The sequence below is a fragment of the Vigna unguiculata genome, chromosome 1 (genome assembly GCF_037176805.1).
Source record: "Vigna unguiculata cultivar grain cowpea cultivar isolate G323 ecotype 2 chromosome 1, ASM3717680v1, whole genome shotgun sequence".
Taxonomy (NCBI): domain Eukaryota; kingdom Viridiplantae; phylum Streptophyta; class Magnoliopsida; order Fabales; family Fabaceae; genus Vigna; species Vigna unguiculata.
In genome coordinates, this window is record NC_140792.1 from 32,548,038 (window position 1) to 32,568,368 (window position 20,331).

At 29.7% G+C, this 20,331-nt stretch overlaps 3 protein-coding genes across 3 annotated transcripts; all 3 read left to right on the forward strand.

The window, feature by feature from the left end:
• Nucleotides 1–457: 457 nt before the first annotated feature.
• On the forward strand, nt 458–2,377 carry LOC114165214 (Calcium-dependent phosphotriesterase superfamily protein). Its single transcript, XM_028049876.2, has 3 exons — nt 458–856; nt 1,262–1,525; nt 1,617–2,377. The coding sequence occupies exons 1-3, from the start codon at nt 573–575 to the stop codon at nt 2,182–2,184; spliced, it is 1,116 nt and encodes a 371-aa protein (XP_027905677.1). The 5' UTR covers nt 458–572; the 3' UTR covers nt 2,185–2,377.
• Nucleotides 2,378–8,363: 5,986 nt separating this feature from the next.
• LOC114178830 (protein STRICTOSIDINE SYNTHASE-LIKE 2-like) lies at nt 8,364–12,074 on the forward strand. The gene is made up of 3 exons (XM_028064945.2): nt 8,364–8,726; nt 10,577–10,864; nt 11,343–12,074. Exons 1-3 carry the CDS (start codon nt 8,446–8,448, stop codon nt 11,941–11,943), a joined length of 1,170 nt encoding a protein of 389 aa, XP_027920746.1. The 5' UTR covers nt 8,364–8,445; the 3' UTR covers nt 11,944–12,074.
• Nucleotides 12,075–15,574: 3,500 nt separating this feature from the next.
• Nucleotides 15,575–20,000, forward strand: LOC114164838 (peroxisomal nicotinamide adenine dinucleotide carrier-like). The gene is made up of 11 exons (XM_028049612.2): nt 15,575–15,751; nt 15,824–15,925; nt 16,006–16,080; nt 16,619–16,749; nt 16,883–16,937; nt 17,432–17,584; nt 18,040–18,108; nt 18,196–18,303; nt 18,439–18,507; nt 18,791–18,845; nt 19,457–20,000. Exons 1-11 carry the CDS (start codon nt 15,665–15,667, stop codon nt 19,645–19,647), a joined length of 1,095 nt encoding a protein of 364 aa, XP_027905413.1. The 5' UTR covers nt 15,575–15,664; the 3' UTR covers nt 19,648–20,000.
• Nucleotides 20,001–20,331: the final 331 nt, after the last annotated feature.

The window sequence follows — 20,331 nt, forward strand, 5'->3', positions numbered from 1 at the left end:
TTATTTAGGAAAAGTAATGCTATAAAATTTTGAACTCTTTTTTATTTGTGTTATGTACTTTTTAATTAACATATTTTTTTTGTATAATTTATTTATTCAATTTCACCATCTTGTTTTACACATTGAAATAAAGATATTTCTTAATTTATGATTTGCATTAATCTAAACCACACATTTTCCATTCTTATTATCGCTAATTTAAAATCCGACCAAATCAAAATAGTCGACAATGGCAAGAAAGCAAATGTCACATTCCATAAGTAAGCAAGCACGGAAATCCGTGCAACTACTCACTAGTTCACCTTTATTCTGAACAAACACCAGTACTTATATTTTTTGTTTTTGTAATTAATTAATTAATTATTATTTAGTGTTTTTGTTTTTGAGAAAAAAAGAATCCTTTGCCACACGTTAGTCTGAGACACTACACATGTTGACAAAAGAGTTTGGGTGTTTCAAAATTCAAAGCACTCCACGTTAAAGTGTGGAGGGACAAAGAAACAGAGCGCAACACACTCTCCTTCGTTCCTTCTTCCTCCCATTCTTCCACTGTTCAACTTTTGCGATTGGGAATGAACCCAGGGCTCCTTGCAGCTGCAACCTTGCTTGCACTCTTAGCCATCACCTTCTCCTTCTTCAACCCTCAAGCCCTGTTTTCTCCGCCCCATCTTCCGGGATCCAAGGATCACCTCCACGCAGCGCGGATACTCCATGTCGCCGGCGCCGTCGGCCCTGAAAGTCTGGTTTTTGACGCTCACGGCGGAGGGCCCTACACCGGCGTCGCCGACGGCCGGATTTTGAAGTGGGAAGGCGAGCAGCAGGGGTGGACTGATTTTGCTTTCACCAGTTCCAATAGGTATACTGTTTTTATAATTATTTATGGTTGTTGTTACTATCACTGCTCCTGCTACTATTTATTTCCCTTTTATCACGCCTTTTGTTTTCTCAGGCCACATGTTAGTGTTTTGTTGGTGAGAGTTTAATTGGGTCACTGGGGGATTCCTGATTTTTGAGAATGAAGGTTTTATTTTTACTCTACACTGTGAATCGTTACCTTGAAGAAAGGTCCTTTCTCAGTAGTGGAACAGTGTAGATTTGCTCTAACACACTGGTTATATATCATGTCTGGCTTTTATATGCTTTAAGGGGAATTCTGCATATATGCTGATTTTTATGTTTATATGTGAGGACAAGAATTATAATTAGGATATCTTTAACTTTGTTATGAATTTATAACAAGTTTAGTTGGGTTATTTTGAAGGTCGAATTGTGTTCGTCCATTTGCACCAGAGTTGGAGCATGTTTGTGGGAGGCCTTTAGGACTAAAATTTGATAAGAAAACTGGAGATCTGTACATTGCTGATGCGTACCTAGGCCTAAAAGTGGTGGGATCTGAAGGGGGTTTGGCCTCTGAAGTGGTAACAGAAGTTGAAGGCCAGCCCTTGCATTTCACTAATGACATGGATATCAGTGAAGATGAAGATGTGATTTACTTCACTGACTCAAGCACAATCTTCCGGAGAAGGTAAATTCAGCTCAAACACATGTTCCTTCAATGGAGGAACACTTTTCTTAATTGATACTCCTTATTATAGTTTTTGTATTATTGTTTGCAGGCAATTTATGCTTGTACTCCTTAGTGGAGACAGGAGCGGTAGGTTAATGAAATATGACAAGTCAACAAAGGAAGTGAAGGTTTTATTACGTGACATTGCTTTTCCTAATGGTGTTGCTTTAAGCAAAGATGGATCATTTGTTCTGGTGGCAGAAACCACTACTTGCAAGATCCTGCAACTATGGCTTCGTGGACCCAAAGCTGGTGAAGTGGATACTTTTGTGGAACTACCCGGTTTTCCAGACAATATCAGAAGAAATTCAGAAGGGCATTTCTGGGTAGCTCTGCATGCAAAGGGAAGCCCTTTTGCGAAGTGGGTTTCCTCCAATCCATGGGCGGGAAAAGCGATGCTGAAGATTGGGTTTAACTTCAAACAGTTGCACTCATCAGTTGCAGGGTGGAAGCCTCATGCTGCTGCTGTAAAACTAAGTGACAGAGGAGAGATACTGGAAGTGTTGGAAGATTGTGAGGGGAAGACCTTAAAGTTCATCAGTGAAGTTGAAGAGAAAGATGGGAAGCTTTGGATTGCGTCTGTGTTGATGCCTTTCATTGGAGTTTATAGTTTGTGAGAGTGCATCATGGATAGTCGCATGGTCATTCAGATCATCTTCTCTCAATAAGGTTTAGTTGTGTATGCACATTATGTAGAATTCAGAATTACTTGAGTGGTTATTGAGACAGGTTTTTTTACTTTTGTTCGCTATAATAAAACACTGCATTCTACTTCATGAACAAATGCACAAAAAACATTTTATGTTTTAACTGTTTAAACAAATCAACATGTTAACTAGTTATAAAGTCTAATTCAAGAATAGTTATTCCTTCATTTTTATATTTAATTTTCATCATTCCTCTTTAATTCACTTTTTAATGTTGAATTGAAAGACAAGGCATATCTTTTCTACTTAATATATTTAAATATAATAACTATTTTAAAGTAGACTGTTTGTAAGAGTTGTTCTTTTACGGTAGTATTTTTAAGATATTGTCTTTTAATATTGTAAGGAACTGTTCTCAACCTCTTCTATTTTTGTTTTTTCGTGTTTATTTTGAAAATTAATAAAAAAATATAGATAACATAGTGATATAGTATTATTGGAATTTTTTATATATTTCATGAATTATAGATATTGTAAGATTATAGTTTTTTATATATTACATTGGTCTTATAGATATAAAATATTTGATTTGACACCATTTTTGTCCAAAAAACATGAGGTAAGGTAATAGTGTTATGAGCTTTTATTCTTATATAGTATTTAATTTTATCTTATGTATTATCTATTCTATCCTACGTGAGACTTTTAACTCATATTTGGACAATTCTCAACAAATATAACTTCTGAATTAAATTACTAACTAAAATAAAAAAATGTATGACTGTGTTGGCCTAACTTATTGGTGAGAATGAAACCTTTTGGTTGAGATGGCAAAGATATAAAATTAAGGATATTCTGTTTCATAAAAATAAAAATATATTTTCGAGAATGTGATGTTGAGAACATAACATTTTAGGTTTATTACGAGTGAAAAATATTTTTCACCATTCTTTGTTCTCATGAAAGTATAAAAGAATGGCTTACTTCATTTCGAAAGAGGAGGAATGCAAAAGCTAAATTTTTATATAAAAACGTCGCAATTATTTTCTAATTCGATTGTAACTTAAACTCCAAGTTTAATTTTATTGTAATCATTTCAATTTTTTAAAATTCTAAAATTGTTAAAATTTAACAAAATTTGTTTTAGACATTTGTAATTATACTATTTTAAAGAGTAGACTGGTCTTGGAAAATTACACAAATTTTCTCAAGATTATTGATAATTAAAATAACTTAGATTTAATTACTTTTTTCGTCTAAAAATGTTAAGTTAGTCTTTCAATTTTTTTTAGTCTCAATTTGATCATAATTTTATAAAAATTGATGGAAATTGTTCTTTTTGTTAAATTGACTGAAACAGATCAATGTTTTTTCATAAAAATTGTCACTAAAAATATGTTAATTATACCAACAAGTCAAATCATCATTATTAAATCCTTACTTCTTAATGAAAAATCATGGATTCACTTCAAGAAAATTAACAAAAATAATCAAATTTTATCAACTTTTAAAAAATTAGGATCAAATGAAGACTAAAAAAAATTAAAAAACCGATTTAATATTTTTAAACAAAAATAAGTCAAATTCCATCGTGACAAATTTGATCATAATCTTTATTTAAAAAATTTGAATTTATCGTATTTATCTGTTGTAAGCATTATTTCTTTTATTGTTAAAATAAGTACATTAGTAACTATAATCATTGTTATAATATATATATATATATATATATATATATATATATAAATTATGTATATATTATATATAATTATGTATGTATATTATAATGCAATAAATTACTTATTTAAATATCACTTTGCAATCAATTTTAAAATAAAATATAACTTTATCTTTCAATAATATTGAAAGTTTGTTTTTTAGGTAAATAAATATTCTTAATAATTGAGAATGATACATGAATATATAATTTTCATATATTATAATAGGTTTTATTTGATACATTAAAAAAATTGTTAACATAAATTAACTTGGTAGATTTAAAGACATTTTAAACAACTTAAGATATGATTTTTTTACTAAGTATACTTTTGCAAAAATTTAAGCTAACGTTGCCTTCTATAAGGATATACATTATACACTACGTAACATTCCAATTATATTAACTATTTATTAATTACACAATTAGTTATAAACATATATACATTGTTAATTATTTCAAAAATCCAAAACAAAATTGACAGAAATTATAATTTTTTTTAGTAGTATCCGTTTCATGATCATAGAGGAGTATCACTCTATATATTGATGTAAGTAAGTACTTAAATAAGACTCTCTAACTTTGAATTAAGTTCCATCCTTTCAATGTCAAAATACAACCACCAACTAATTACTTTTACCTTATTTATATATATATATATAGATAGATAGATATAGATTTAGATTTGTCACATAAAAAAACATTTCATTGACTCTGAATAACATCAAACATTCAGTCAAAACCAAACTATTAAAGTGCACTTTTACATCTCTATTTTTTGTTGAATGAACATTTAAATTAAGTTTCAACCTACCAATTTTAATTATAATTGTAATTCCATCAAACTCAATAACCAAAATTAGCTTTCGTTAACAAAGTCTTAGTCTTCAAGAAATCCATTACTAAAGAATATAATAAACTAAGAATGATGAAAGATTCTATAAGTAACTCCTAAGAAGTCAAACTTACAAATCACCACACCAGTACAAACTTAAATGAACACATTAACGTTTTCTCTACTAACTACTCATATAACGAATTTCGAAATCACATGAAAAAGAAGAAGAAGAAATAAGCTATAAATAAAAAAAATATTTCTTGATCAAAATTCTCCAATTAAGTTAGTTTTACTTACAAATGTCTCTTATATGATAACTTTAAAAGGAGAAAAATATCAAGAAACTCTAAGTAGTTTAGCGAAATTTAACAAAATCAAGCCCGATTGTAATGTTTTTAAAGATTTAAGGGAGTTAATATACGACAAGACAAATTTTACTATGGTGTTTTCTAAATAATTTAAAGAGGTAAAAAGTAAAAATAAGAATAAAAGAAAGTTTGAAGTAATAAAAGCAGTAATATATATTAGAGAAACATCTCTTAGAACATGAAAAGGTTATGTTTTATTTTACTTCATTGGTTTGTTGTGTTTTCAGTGTCTTGGCCGGTTGAATGGGTCCATACCAAATTCAAACGTGATTCCTTCCATGATTAGTTCAATGATCCACAAATCTACTGAGAACACATGTTGGCCAAAATATTAATTTGTGTTTGTTAAAACTCTTATCAATCACAACCACTGACACCACCAACTGCATCTTCTATTTCTAAATCATTCCAAACACAATCGGTTCTGCATAAATCCAGAGACAAATGACAATACTTTATGATAGAAGAGGCTGAAAATTAAAGACTTAATTATGATTTTTATATATTTTTATTATCATCCTTTTTTAAGAAATTTATCTCTAATATTTTAATTACGTAATTATAATTCAAATGTTAACTTGAAGTTTAATGTAGTTAATAAGAATATTGACATTTTAATTCAAACGTTAAAAATATGTCACTAGTTTGTGATTTTTTCTTATTGTTTTATTTTTATTTTTAACTTGCTTTTAAAAACATAAATGATGTAAAAGTGGTTAAAAACTTGGAAAGTAAATGTTAAAGAGAAAGATAAATTAAAGTAATATGTGTTTGAAAAATAAATATTGCAAGGAAGTAAAACTTGAAGAAATGTAAACTAGTAAGATAGTAAACGAACTAGAAAAGTAAAAAATGTAAGAAAATAAATTACTAGGATGAAACAAGATCTAATCAAATAAATCAATTATTTTAATGGCTAATCCAATGATAATGTTTATTGTATTTTGGGTCACCACTTTTATTTGTTTCTTTTACCAATTTATGTTCTATCTATGATAATTTATTTTATTGCATTTTCATTTTTGCACATTACATTTTCGATTTCTCAAGCACTTTCACTTTAATCATCTTTATCTTCATCTTTACAATTTATTCCATCTCCATTTACATCATTCCATTTTTGTCTGAAAATACAAAAGTACGATCATTAAAAAAAATGCATGATTTCTTATTTATATTCATGTAAAAAGACAATTCAATGAATTTGTAGAATTGATTCATAATATAAAATATTTACACATCAATTTTATATTAATTATGAAATCTTGAATTAAAATACTCTAATATAGTTAAAAATCAATTATTTGATAGTCCTATGTACAACAAATTTACATCGACTCACATCAAGATAATTTGGTTAAAAAGATTAAAAGAACACAAATATTGAATCAAAATCACCAAAAACGCTTATATTTTAAAATATGACTTTGATGTAACTTGAATGGATATTAAAATTAATATAATGACATATGATATGAGATTTTGTAACAGTGAAGATGTATTACTGAGTATAATTACTGAGTATAAAGATAGGTAATTCATTACAATATTCATGATCTAATGATATTCACATAAAAAAAATATATGTTAGACAGGTTTTTATATGCTAAATATAAATTAATAATTTATTCTTACTTTATTGTTTTGTGTAAACTTGTTATGATTGTATTTTTAATACAAAAAATAGAAATTAGAACGAGTCTTATACTATGAGTATTATATCATTTTTGTCTACTTTATGTATATATTTAAGTATGTATTTTCAACATAAATTAAATAAAAAATTGAAAAAAAAATACCCAGTTTTACGTTTGTTTTTATTTAAAACTGCATATTTTTTATGTATCATAAGAAATTTTGATATAAAACAATTTTTAAATTTTTCAAAGAGTTAAAACTAGAAAATTATGTTTCTTCTAATTGATTAACCTTTTCTTACGAAAAAAGTAATTAAGAAACAATTCATTGTAGTAATAATATTTTTGTTAAATTTTATATGAAAATATTTCATAGATTTAAGAATATAATATAAAATTTTTATTAAAAGAAACAACGTTACTCTAGAAATTCTGATTTCCATTCGGCATGCTTATTATATTCATGGTTGTTCGAATTAAATATATAAATAGAGAATTACTGTGATGTTGACCCATAGGTAGGCAAAGTGGACCCACAATCAAAATATTTTATTTATGTGTTAGTATTTTATTTTGTGTAAAATTACAACAACAAAAAATACTTTAAATATATAAATTACATTGCGCTTAAAATTTATAATAAAGAAATAATTTTCCTTTTATTTTAAGGAAAACTCTTAGTTTTTTATCTATTTACCATGCCTAAGATCGAATATAGTGTAGTTTTTCACTATTTAACCTACTACAGATTTTTAGATCCCTCATTTATCAAGTTTGAAATTAGGAGTTATACCCAAGACTTTTTTTATATTTAGTTCTTAAAAGCTTTTTAAGAAGTAAGGAATTCAATATAAATTAAATGAACCCAGCTTTTGAGATAGGTGTTTCCACAAACATCAATGGTTGTGGTGTTTTTGTGAGACTCGTGCAGAAATCTTATTGAGTTAGAGTATAAGAGTTCCTATTTAAATTCTTAATAAATGAATTGAAGGTCCATTAAAATAATATTAACACCCCTTTAAAATTCAGATTCACTAAGATATTATAACAACTAATGTTGGGTTCCCGTATCAGCAGAAAATCCCATTTTCAAACATACAAAATGAAAAGTGCTTTTGCAAAGTAACTTTTTTTTCCAAACATAGACTACAAGTTAAAACTCCAACCACACACTATAATCTCCCAGCCTATGGTGAATAATAGGTTGTTAATAACCAAGTACAATCATCTTAAAATCTATAAAGATAGGTATTATCATATATACACGTGGATACAAGACAACCTTAAAAACATGTTCAAATTAGTTTAACATTATAAAGACAAAAATTATGTTTTCGAGATAATTCTGAAACATGTTAAGGTAAAAATATTACTAAAGCATGTAAAGGAAATCAAGCATGTAAAAACAACTACTCTTTATTTTTATCTTTTATTTTCATGTAAACTAATATAATCCTAAAAAGAATTCACCTTAACATACTTAAATGGAAGAAGAATTAAAAAAAAATTCTTCAAATAACATTATTCTGGCTTATATATACTTAAATAAAATAAAAAAGAATGTAGCGAATTATTTTGGAATTCTATCTCTGAATTTAATGTTAAAAAGGCCAGGGCACACAAACCGAAACTCAACTCCCTCATCCTTTTCTCTTCCCTCTCCAATCCACGATGAGGCTTCAACCGCACTTCGCGGTGGCCGTGGCGGCGTTTGTGGCGACCGCTTGGGCGGTGCACATGCACAGCGGCGTTTGGAAGTCGGGGGAAGACGTGGAAGGCATGCAGGATTGGCAGTACGAAGGTGTTCCGATTGACGGCGGCGTTGGACCGGAGAGTTTCGCCTTCGATCCCCGCGGCGAAGGGCCTTACACGGGCATTTCCGACGGTCGAATCATCAAATGGCAGCGCTCCGAGAATCGTTGGCTCAACTTTTCCGTTACTTCCTTGCAAAGGTGCTCTCTCTCTCTCTCGCTCTCTCTCTTCCACACTCTTCATGCTGCATGTGTACAAATTGGAGAAAATTACGCTTTATCCAAACCTTTTCATCTTCTCATAAAATCAAACAATTCCTTCAGTTATTATTTGGTGTTATTATTATTATAATGATTAATAGGGATAAAAAACTATCCAAACATGTTTCTGCAACCTTCAGCTGTGTGGATTGGTCGAGAGTTTTCGGTGTGCAAATTCAGCAAAAATGAAATTGAACTCGTCCCCACAAATTCACCCCCAACACAAGCTCATCGTGTTGTCAATTTACCTCAAACTACTAGTTTTGCTTTTAAATTAAATAATCAATCAATAAACGTAATCGACCTATTTGGACTATAATTCTATCACTAGTTATAAATAGGTAAGTTTTTAGGTTATATCAGACTTTGAAATATGTTAATTAAGTTTGTTTGACAGAGAAAGAACTAAAACGAGTATAAATAAGTAAAAAACGAAAACATATTTGATTTAGTTGAGAAAAATGGAAAAAAGAAAGAAAAAAAAACACGTTAGGGTATAATAATTCACTCTTCTCAAGGTAGTGAATAATACGGAACAGAGAAAGTGAAATAAATACGTGATAAAGGAAAATAAATGAATGAGAAATGGAATATTGCTTGTTTGCTTTAAGAGAAATATAAGCAAAATAATGTAGAAATAAAACTGTAAAGTTATTTGTTTTAACAAAAGAAAATAAGAGAAATAATTATTAATGAAATCAGTGCATTCTTTTTTCATGTAATCAAGCTTTGCAAATTGATTATGCCTTAAACATGATAAGTTAAGTTTTAGCAAAATTATTATACGGATATTTTTTTGATATTATTATATTAAATAATTATCTAAAACTTAAAGTAAACATAAAATTTGATTGTTTAATACTTATTTAATATATTGTGATCAATTTGATTTTTTTAAAACTTTTTTATTTTTTCTAAGCAATATACATATATTGCATATTTAATTAAAGTATTTATCAAATTTAAATTACCTAAATGTTTAATTTGTTATGTTTTTATAACTAATTAAGATACGAAGTGTGTTATTTTATTTTGTGTTTAAGTCCAACACTAAAATTAATATATGTATGAATATGTATTCAGAAAATATTATTTTCCCAGTAAAAGAAATACAAAAATAAGTTCTGAAATAATATTGACGTGAGACTCTTTCACATAATCACTAATAAAAAAAATAAAAATTGTAATAAATAATTACATTAAATAATTGTAGAAAAAACTACTAATTCTATCCCATTTAGCAGAAGTACTTCCCCTAAATTAAATACGTAGTTTCTAAACAAAGTAAATCTCACCTAAACCGTATTGATTACGGTCCAAATTGGACAAAATTTGAAAGGTGTAATTACAATTTGGGTTGCATTAAATCGTTACATGATGGTTGAACTGCATTTGGATTGTCTACAGCTGTCCACCCCTACAGCACCATATCAAGCTTATGCAATAACTTTTTTTTGCATTCTGTCTTTTAATAACCGTTAGATGTAAATGTAACGGCTAAGATTACTGTTGTGGAGGTAGTATGGGTGTAGAGGATCCATGCGCTGGTTTTAGTGGAAACATTTGGTTTGTTGCGAACACTGTTCTTTTACTACCTGTTCAAGATACCGTGGGCCCAAACTGAAGCTTTCTTTATTTCTCTTTCTTATTCATCCCCCTCTCTGTCTAACCATAATAATGAAGGGAGTTTTTGCTACATTTATATTTTAAAGATAAAAATTTTCATTTTTTAGATAATAAGTAAGAAAAGAAAATGAAGATGGGAAGGTTGATAAGGTTGTGTTTGGCAGGAATGAAGAGTGTGGAGGAGCATACGAGGAGCATCCGAAGAAAGAGCACGTGTGTGGGCGACCACTTGGGTTGTGCTTTAGCAAGCTATCCAATGAACTTTACATTGCAGATGCTTACAATGGATTAGTTGTTGTTGGCCCCAATGGTGGCACTCCATCACGACTCATATCAACTCTACAAGAAGAAGATGAGGAAGATGAACCCTTGGCTTTCACAAATGGTTTGGATGTTGATCAACGGACTGGAGCAGTCTACTTCACCACCAGTAGTTCTAAATATCAAAGGAGGTATATTTCAACATTAAACTAACACAATTAAAATTTAAGAAACTAAAATTATCTATTTACCTAAATCTATTTATGATTGGTCATTTTTCACCGACGGATCTAAAATCCTAAGTCAGTAGAGACAATATGTCTAAAATCCTAGGTCAGTAGAGACAATATGTCTACGGAGACAAATATATAAGATTAAGGAAGTAAATAACATTTTTTTTTTATATATTTAGTAATAATTTTGACAAAATCAAGGAGTGTCCTTATCCATCCTCATGTACACATAGGTCGGTCTCTCCGTGTGTTGGATCGATGAAAATATATGTGTTAGACAGCTGAAAATGATGTTTTGAAAATAAGTTTTTATTATTATATAATAGACTATAAGTCAATAATGTTTCTTTTACGATAAAAAATATTTTAGACTTGTATTTGACTTTTCTTATATTCAGTCATATTTTTCCTTGATGATAATATTTGTGAAATGCAGGAATTACATCTCTTTGATCTTGAGCAAAGATAAATCGGGGAAGCTAATGAAATATGAACCAGAAAGTGAACGACTTAGCATTATTCTAAACAATCTCTCGTTTGCAAATGGTGTAGCATTAAGCAAAGATAGTGACTACATTCTAATAATAGAGACAACAACATGCAGAGTATTAAGGTATTGGCTAGAAACACCAAAAGCTGGAACATTGGAAGTGTTTGCTCAAGTACCAGGTTTCCCAGACAACATCAAACGAAGTCCAAGAGGGGGGTTTTGGGTGGGAATTTACTCGAGAAGAGAAAAATTTATCCAATGGATTTTATCATATCCATGGATTGGAAAAGTTTTGCTTGCACTTCCTTTGGACATTACAAAAGCTTATTCATATTTGGCTAAGCTTAAAAGAAGTAGTGGAATGGCAATTAGGCTAAGTGAGGATGGAGATATATTAGAAGTTGTTGAAGACAAAAAATGGAACAAAGGGAGGTCTATTAGTGAAGTGGAGGAAAAAGATGGAATATTATGGGTTGGATCCATTGATGCACCTTTTGTTGCTAAGTATAATATTCATATGACAAAAGAACAAGTAAAAGGGATTTGAAGATATAATTTTGCTGTTTTCCATTATGTTGTTTTAGATTTCTGAATTGAAATATCAATGTTTCAATCCTTGCACAAAACTCCACCTCTCTTGTCTCAGTGGAATAAGATGTTTTTTTTGTCATGCACAAAGTTGTGGTACATATTCTTGGGAATAATTCAAGTGAGTCAAAGTTCAACATTGAATAGAAAAGACAAAGTTAAACACTATATAAAAATAAAAATTCAACACTATTACCTCAAGTTTTTGGGATAAAAGTGGTGTCAAATGTCATATATGTATAAAATTTATGTCATATATCTATAGAATCACAATCTATCAATCTCAATAACTATAACACATATAATGAAATATATAAACCCAAACATACCAAGCTAGTGATATGTGGTGCAATATATTTGTCATTATCTTTCTCCTTTTGTCTTCTTCTTTCTACACCATCGTTTGTTCCGACATATTGGTTGAAGAGACTAGTTTGTTTTTGTTATCATTTGAGGATATCATAATATAAATTTTGTATTTTGAATTGTAAAATTTTTAATGTACTTTTTATTTTGCATTCCAAAATATGTAATTTAAAATACATAATTTGAAATGCATTTTGGATATGATGATAATGTAGGATGAACATGTGAACTGCATATTCACAAGAAAAAGTACAGGTAGTATTTTAGTTTTATACTTCTTTTGAAAATAATAATAGGCTATGTGTTGAGAAATAATTAATTATATAATTAACTATGTTAAAAAAAAATAGTCATGTTGATTAAAAATTATTTTTCATATATTTAGAAAATAATCGATTATCAAGGATAATAATAAATTATTATGTTATACATTTATGAAAAAATAAAAAATTTAATTTGTAAGTAATTGATTATGTTTAATAATAATGGATTGTGTTGATTGAAAATGATTTCTAGGTTAGATGAAGAATAATCAATTATATTTATATATAGTTAATTATGTCAATTAGCAACCTCAACACTCTTTTAAAAATAAGCTTTCCTTTACTCATTTCATTGCATACATTTCCTACATTTTTAAAAAGAAAGTTATGTTATTTCTTGAAATAGATATTTTCTGGTGTAATACATTACATCTTATTTGGAAAAGAAAGTTATGTTATTTTTTGAAAGAGATATTCTCCGGTGTAATACATTATGTCTTGTTTGGAAAATAAGTGCTCAAGATTTATCGAGAAAGTGATTATGCTATAAAATTTTCTATTGTATAATCTATCACATATTAGGTTATACATTTTTTTTCTCTTGTAATCTGATTTAATATATTTGCATCGGTGTTTAGTATGTGTTGTAGGTTATTGAGTGTTTCTGTCTTTGTAAATCCTATTAAATGGAGTTTTAAGGAATGTTTTGAATATTTTGTTCTACTTACAAAGGTGTTTTTTTATAATTGGATAATTCAAGATTATTTAGCGAAAAATTTAGTTCATATTGTTGGATTAACTTAACGTAGATTGGAAAGAATTGAATCGGTATAAAAATATGAGTTTTTTATTTTTATTTTTGCTCATTCTCTTCCATCTTCTTGATTCATTTATCATTGTATTGAATTTCTTCTGTGATTAATAGTTTTAAGGCAAAGTTTTCTTTAAAAAATTAAAGAACACTTTTCAATAAATTCACCTCCCTCTTGATTGTATTTTTAATCATTCTTAACTTTACACAAATATAATATTTATAGCACTATTCTAAAATTTGAGCATCTTAATCTTGATCGCATATTTTAAAGTATGATAATCTCATTACAAATATCTCAAATACCTTTTCTTCATTCCTTAAATGACTAACAATTACTTTATTATAAGAATCTTAGAAAAAAGAGAATTGCTTCAACGTCTTACTTACTTCAAAGTGTTAGTTTAACACTTAGCCATAATGCATAGAAAACTCAAGAAATTTCATAATATAAAATTTCAACTAAATGTACTAGCCTTTTTATTTTAACATGTCCATTTGTGCATGAATTTTCAATTGAAATTACTTATTCACTCATAACCCTCAAATTCAAACAAAACAACACATTAATATAGAATTCAAACTCAATCCCAACAAATTCCCATAATGACTTTTTCTTTTATTTTCGGTATGTAAATACTATTTTATATATGGATAAGAGTAACTCAATTGTTTTATGATAATTTATGTGCATGTATGATTTTTTTATGATCCACACCTAGGATAAAAGTCTCTTATGTAGTTATGTCTAACCTGCCTACTCAAAGAGTAAATAATAATAATAATATAATTTAAAAAGTTTTGAACATACTAACATTTTCTTTGTCTCATCTTATGTATAACAAATACGTATCTAATTTATTAAAACTAATAAAGATAATTAAATTAATTAGTTAATTTTAATAAAAAGAGTTTTAAAATATATTCAAAAAAATATTCAGATACTTAAGTAGTTTGATATTGCGTGATTCTATTTCTTCTTTAAGATTTTTAACTAATAAATACATTCATTTTCATTAAGAGAAAGTGAACATTTAGTTAGAGTAAATTAAAAATACGATAAAAAAAAGGTAATAACTAATATATTTAAAATTATACACATATTTCTATAACCAAGACAAAAAAATTGAATTTATTTCTAATACATAATATTAGAGGTGGCATTAGGGATGTAAACGGGGCGGGTAGGGTACGGGTAGTAGCTTCCCCGTACCCATATTCGTCGGGTATCCGTTATGTGGGTACACGTCTATTTTTTCATATCCGCGGATATTCACGGGTACCCGCGGGTATTTACAAAATTATTTAAAAAACAAATATTTAATTATAAATTCAAATAAAATAAAATAAAATACATCAGTGTCATAAATTTTAAATAAAGTTCAAATAAACTCAAGTTCATACAAGTCCAAATAATTATAAAAGTAAATATAAAATGACGTTCAACACAATGAAAATTCTTTAATTAGTGTTTTTGATCAAAAAGTTCACTTTTTCCAATTGATTCCTAAAAAATAAACAAAATAAACAAATAATAAACCTCAATTGCCACGTGCCAAGTATTCTTATTTTGATTTCATCATTTGACAACCAGCATACCATAAACATAATTGTCTATACATGATTTGATATATATGTGCAATTTCAAATAAAGGAAAGAGAAGAATGTCAAGGGGTTACTTGGAAGAAGACAACGTACTAATACTTGAAGTTTGAATAATGAAGACAGAAGACAAGATGTACAACTTAGAAAAAATAATATTTTTACTAATATATATATATATATATATATATATATATATATATATATATGAGGGTACTTTTGTGAATTAAAGTTTAGCGGGTACGGGTATCCATGGGTACGGATACTATGATACCCGTACCCGCCTCGTTAACATGCGGGTATCAAAAATACCCGTACCCGCGGGTAGCGGGTATCCATTTTTAATCCCTTTTTTTTACCCATTACGGATTTTATCACGAATATCCGTGGGTACGGATTTTTTTGACATCCTAGATGACATTATTATTATTATTTTTATTTCTTTTAACTGATCAAGATAACTAACTAATAATAATAAACCGTTTACTAACAGACTTTTCCGTGTAAAGTCAAAGTCTTGGCATGTCCAACTATTAATGATATCTTGTCTTTGCAACAATTATGTTAAGTGAAGCTAAAAGAATTAAGATTTAAGACACAAAGAAAAAGAAAGAATTGAACAAGAATTGCAACAACGATGACAGAATCAAACGCAATTGCGAATGGATTGGCTGGTGCAGGTGGTGGAATCATTGCTCAAATCATCACTTATCCTCTTCAAACGGTAATCTCTCTCTCTCTCTCTCTATATGCTTCTCTCTTTGACTGTGTGACCAATTCCCTTGCAATTTTTCAGGTAAACACGCGCCAGCAAACTGAGAGAACACTAAAGAAGAACAAGCAAAGTTTGCCCTCCAACACAACCACTGCTCCTAGCACTCTTCTTCAGATCTTTCAGGTTCAAATTTTGCTCCTTTTTGGCATTTGGTTGGTTTATTTTATGAGGGTATATTTATTATATCTGTGACCCTTTTTTAGGTCATTAAAACTGAGGGTTGGGGTGGACTCTACAGTGGCCTCAAGCCTTCTCTTCTTGGAACTGCTGCTTCTCAGGTTTTCAGTTTTCGACCATACCCCACACGGGAAATCCTACCAATACACGCTTGTGAAATCTCTAGTTATTATTGATTTAACATTTTATAAAATTACATAATTGTGCTGGTTTCACTTCTTATGTAATGAACTTCACTCATGAATTTGTTGTTTTCAATAAAATTTGACCAGTAAAGAAGAGTGTGTTAGAAACAACTTTGAGTATGTTGCTAGCTAGCACTCTTCTACACTACAATAGCTTTTGTTGATTATTCAGTATGCACCTGTTATAAGATGCAAAATTCAAGGCTTAAGACACGGTGTGTGGTGAATGAGATTGTGTCTAGCGAAAGGGGCTAGTCTCCGATAACCTGATGAATTAAGATTCAAATATTTATTCAAAGTGGTGCTCAAACTTAATGTTTGACTGTGTCTTGGACAATATTACATCTGAATGAGGATACATGTGGTGTGGGAAACCATTAAACGAAAAACAAAATAACAAGACTACTCAGTGGGTTGTGGGTAGTTATCTAAATGATTATTTTTCTGTTTTCAGGGCATTTACTACTATTTCTATCAAGTTTTCAAGAACAAGGCAGTGGCGATTACAGCTGCTCGGAAGGTGAAAGGGCATGGAGATGGTACTGTTGGGATGTTTGGTTGGCTTGTTGTGGCTGCAATTGCTGGGTGATTATTCCATCATACAAATTTTATTTGAATGTTGCATTTCAGAATAGACATGTTTGTGTTGTGTTTGTGATAATGAATGCAACTTCTCTCTCTTTGCTTGATATTCTTGTTTAATTGTCTTATTTTTCAGGTCCTTGAATGTGTTGTTTACGAATCCAATATGGGTTTTAGTGACTCGGATGCAGGTGCTTCAGATGCTTTTATTTTCTTCCTGGACTGTTTTATATGATTATATGTTGTCAAACATAATGCTGGTTGCTTTTCATTTGATCTTTTTCTTCTGTTTTATGAATACGGTCACTTACAGTGAGACATTATGTATGTTAAGTTAATTTTTGTTTATAGAGGTGTGAATTTCATTTTTCCTTCGCTTATAAAAATTTTATGAACAAGTTTCTCTAAACATACCCTTAACCTTTAACTGAGTCAAATGCTAACGTGTAATCTATGTATCTTGTGTCTAAAAGTTGTGTGTGTACTACTGACGTCTAACAAAAGTTCAACAATTTTCACATGAAAATGCCGGGATGTGGCTTAAAGCCAAAAAGGGTTAGAATCCATAGACTCTGAATGCTCAAGGCTATCTACTATTTGATTGCCCTGTTGCTACACTCAAGCCATGCATCCATAATTTTGGTCCAGTTTTAATGATGTGTGACATTTTATATTTTTATTCTAGACTCATACTCAAGCAGAAAGGAAAATTATGGATGAAAAGAAAGAAGCTTTAAGGAAGGCTGCTTCTGAGAGCGCCATAGCAGACTCCACATTGCAAGATAAATTGGATGAACTGAATTCTATGAAACCTCGACCATATGGAACTATACATGCAGTTAGTCTCTTATTTCATTTCCTTCTCTAACTACTGCTTATTCTTTACACTGGTCAGGGATTGAGTGTGAATTTTCTTGTTCTTGTTGTTTTTACTTCTCTTAATGACTGCATAACTGTTCAAACCATAACTTTGAACTATAACAACACCAATCGAGTTTTATTTTTGCAAATCTTTAGAAATTTTAGGTTTTTTATATCAGGAAATGATCTATTGTTTGACATTTTGCATGCTCCATTTGTCAGAAACAAAAGTGGTTGAGTTACTTCCTGCAATTACTATCAGGATCTTTCATGTTGAATTGTTGATATGTTATATCGTTAAAAGCAAAAGGCATGGATTATTCATAGGGTTGTCCTGGTTGGCAATATAAAGAATACAACTATACCTAAGATGTGCATAATTATCACTTTCACTTCTGTTCATTCTGATATGAATCTTGTTTTGGTTAAAAGGCTAGAGAAGTGTACAACGAAGCGGGTACAGTAGGATTTTGGAAGGGTGTCTTCCCTGCCCTTATTATGGTCAGCCTCATCACTTATTTTTTTTATGCAGCAAATTCACGTGTAATATTTATATAATCTCCATATCTCTGAGAATTTTCATTACAGGTATGCAATCCATCAATTCAGTTTATGATTTATGAAAGCTCATTAAAGCATCTAAGGGCAAAACGTGCAGCTAAGAAGCAAGGGAATACAAGTATATCTGCTTTGGAGGTATAAAGTACTTTCAAATGAAACAATTGGAAAACATGTTGTACAAGAACGTTTTAAGTTGTTTTATGTGTGTGTATATATATATTCCTATTCTTTGAATATTAGTAAATAAGCATCGTCCTATCCTTCGAAAAGGTCTTTTTGGTGGGAGCAATAGCTAAGCTTGGAGCCACTGTGACAACATATCCATTACTAGTTGTGAAGGTAAATCAACTAATTGTTCCTTCATCTTCTCCTCACTTATTATTTATTAATAAGATAAAACCTCATCCACTTCAAAGTATATATCCTACAAATCATCAATCATTGGTCCACTATTGTATTAAATTACATTCCAGGAAATGAAACTATAGTTTTCTTGGTACAGCAAAGAATTTGATCTTTTGAAGTTTTCTGCAGAGTCTCATCATGTCTTAAACACATTTGCATCATAACACTATTATATGTGCCTGACGATTCATGCCACTACATGTTTCTTTGTACACAGTCAAGGCTTCAAGCAAAACAGGAGATTGGTGGCAATAACTCCTTAAGATACTCAGGTTTGCTTTTAGATATATAAGCTATAACTTAATTTGCCTTTGGATGTTGTGAATATATTTTCTTTTGTTTTAACCTCATTCTTACCAATATCTGGTTGAAGCGACCAATGATCATTGATTTTCTTCTATTTGGTAAATATTAAAGCTATGGAATCATTAAAATTGTGGCTGAAACTTCATTAACTGCTGTTCAAAGTGGTTTATATTCCCAGTACACAAGAGAGGAATAAAAGGGAAGAAAAAGTGTGCTATTTGTTATTTTACTTAAGAGGAGTGCTGGCAACACTTGAGATCTACCTAATTAGCGATCTTTGATCAATTTTAACTTGTAGCCAAGAGTCAGAGGGAGTATACAGAATCCTAGAAAATTCTTATATTATGAAATACGGATTAACTGTTATATACTTTGTTTTGGTCTTACTTCTAGTCTTAGGACTTTGATTTTTTTCGATTCATGCCTCTGATATAATCCCTTTTTCTTCATTTTAATTAAGAATTTCTGTATCTTTAAGCCTTTCACTTACAATCATCAACAATCATAACAAGAAAGAAAACAAAACTATTCCACTTTGTCAAAGTATGTCTTCCCTTTTCTAAAGCTATAAATGCAGGTACTTTTGATGCTGTACTTAAAATGATCCGTTATGAAGGAATAACTGGCTTCTATAAGGGGATGAGCACAAAGATAGTGCAGAGTGTTTTTGCAGCCTCTGTTCTGTTTATGATCAAAGAGGAGCTTGTTAAGGCTTTTATAGTTCTAACCAATAAGAGCAAAAAGGTTGCATCAAATTTGAGTAGTTGACTTCTTTACCATATGAAAAGGATAATAAGTGTCACTTGGTTTACTTCTCCCTATTGGTTATTCACCGATTGTGGTGAGAGAGAGGTGAAGTCCTCACCAAAATAATTGGATGAAGTTAACTCCACTAGTGTAGATGAGGCATCATGAAGTGCCGCAGAACCCTTTGGAATATCTCATAGTTCATTTCAAGAACCAAGGAACTGAGAAAATTCAACAAACATGAGAGTGACTTCTTCCAACAGTAGTGTTATGCAATCATTCTTTTCCAAAGAAATAAAAACCAAAGTGCTTTGTGTATAATTCTTGAAAAATTAACAGACAATCATTATGCTGAGCCATTGAATTGCTTTGTATGTTGGTATGGTAAGAAAAGTTCATATGTCTAGAGAAAAGATTTACGATACAAACCTCATTTTATAAGTTGATTTTGTAAAATTAAGTTAGGCTCTTAATTAACTTCTTAACATGATATCAAAACTATGAATTAGATTCTATCCTAAAAGAAAGCTCTTTGATTTGAATAGAAGATTTGTTTCAAACATAAGAGAATTTTATTGTTGACATTTTGGATTAAGCTAAGAACTACTCTTACCCTATAACCATTCGAAAATTAATCCAAGAGTTATATAATCAAATATATTATTATGTAAAATATTTAGTTAAATCTATACATACAACTTTAAG

Excerpts from the sequence above, each read along its gene's own strand:
- LOC114164838 (XM_028049612.2), top strand. The coding sequence starts at position 15,665 with ATGACAGAATCAAACGCAATTGCGAATGGATTGGCTGGTGCAGGTGGT. Across the intron at positions 15,752-15,823 it reads TCACTTATCCTCTTCAAACG|GTAAACACGCGCCAGCAAAC; the intron begins GTAATCTCTCTC and ends GCAATTTTTCAG. Across the intron at positions 17,585-18,039 it reads CATATGGAACTATACATGCA|GCTAGAGAAGTGTACAACGA; the intron begins GTTAGTCTCTTA and ends TTTGGTTAAAAG.
- LOC114178830 (XM_028064945.2), top strand. The coding sequence starts at position 8,446 with ATGAGGCTTCAACCGCACTTCGCGGTGGCCGTGGCGGCGTTTGTGGCG. Across the intron at positions 8,727-10,576 it reads TCCGTTACTTCCTTGCAAAG|GAATGAAGAGTGTGGAGGAG; the intron begins GTGCTCTCTCTC and ends TGTGTTTGGCAG. Across the intron at positions 10,865-11,342 it reads AGTTCTAAATATCAAAGGAG|GAATTACATCTCTTTGATCT; the intron begins GTATATTTCAAC and ends TGTGAAATGCAG.
- LOC114165214 (XM_028049876.2), top strand. The coding sequence starts at position 573 with ATGAACCCAGGGCTCCTTGCAGCTGCAACCTTGCTTGCACTCTTAGCC. Across the intron at positions 857-1,261 it reads GCTTTCACCAGTTCCAATAG|GTCGAATTGTGTTCGTCCAT; the intron begins GTATACTGTTTT and ends GTTATTTTGAAG. Across the intron at positions 1,526-1,616 it reads AGCACAATCTTCCGGAGAAG|GCAATTTATGCTTGTACTCC; the intron begins GTAAATTCAGCT and ends TATTGTTTGCAG.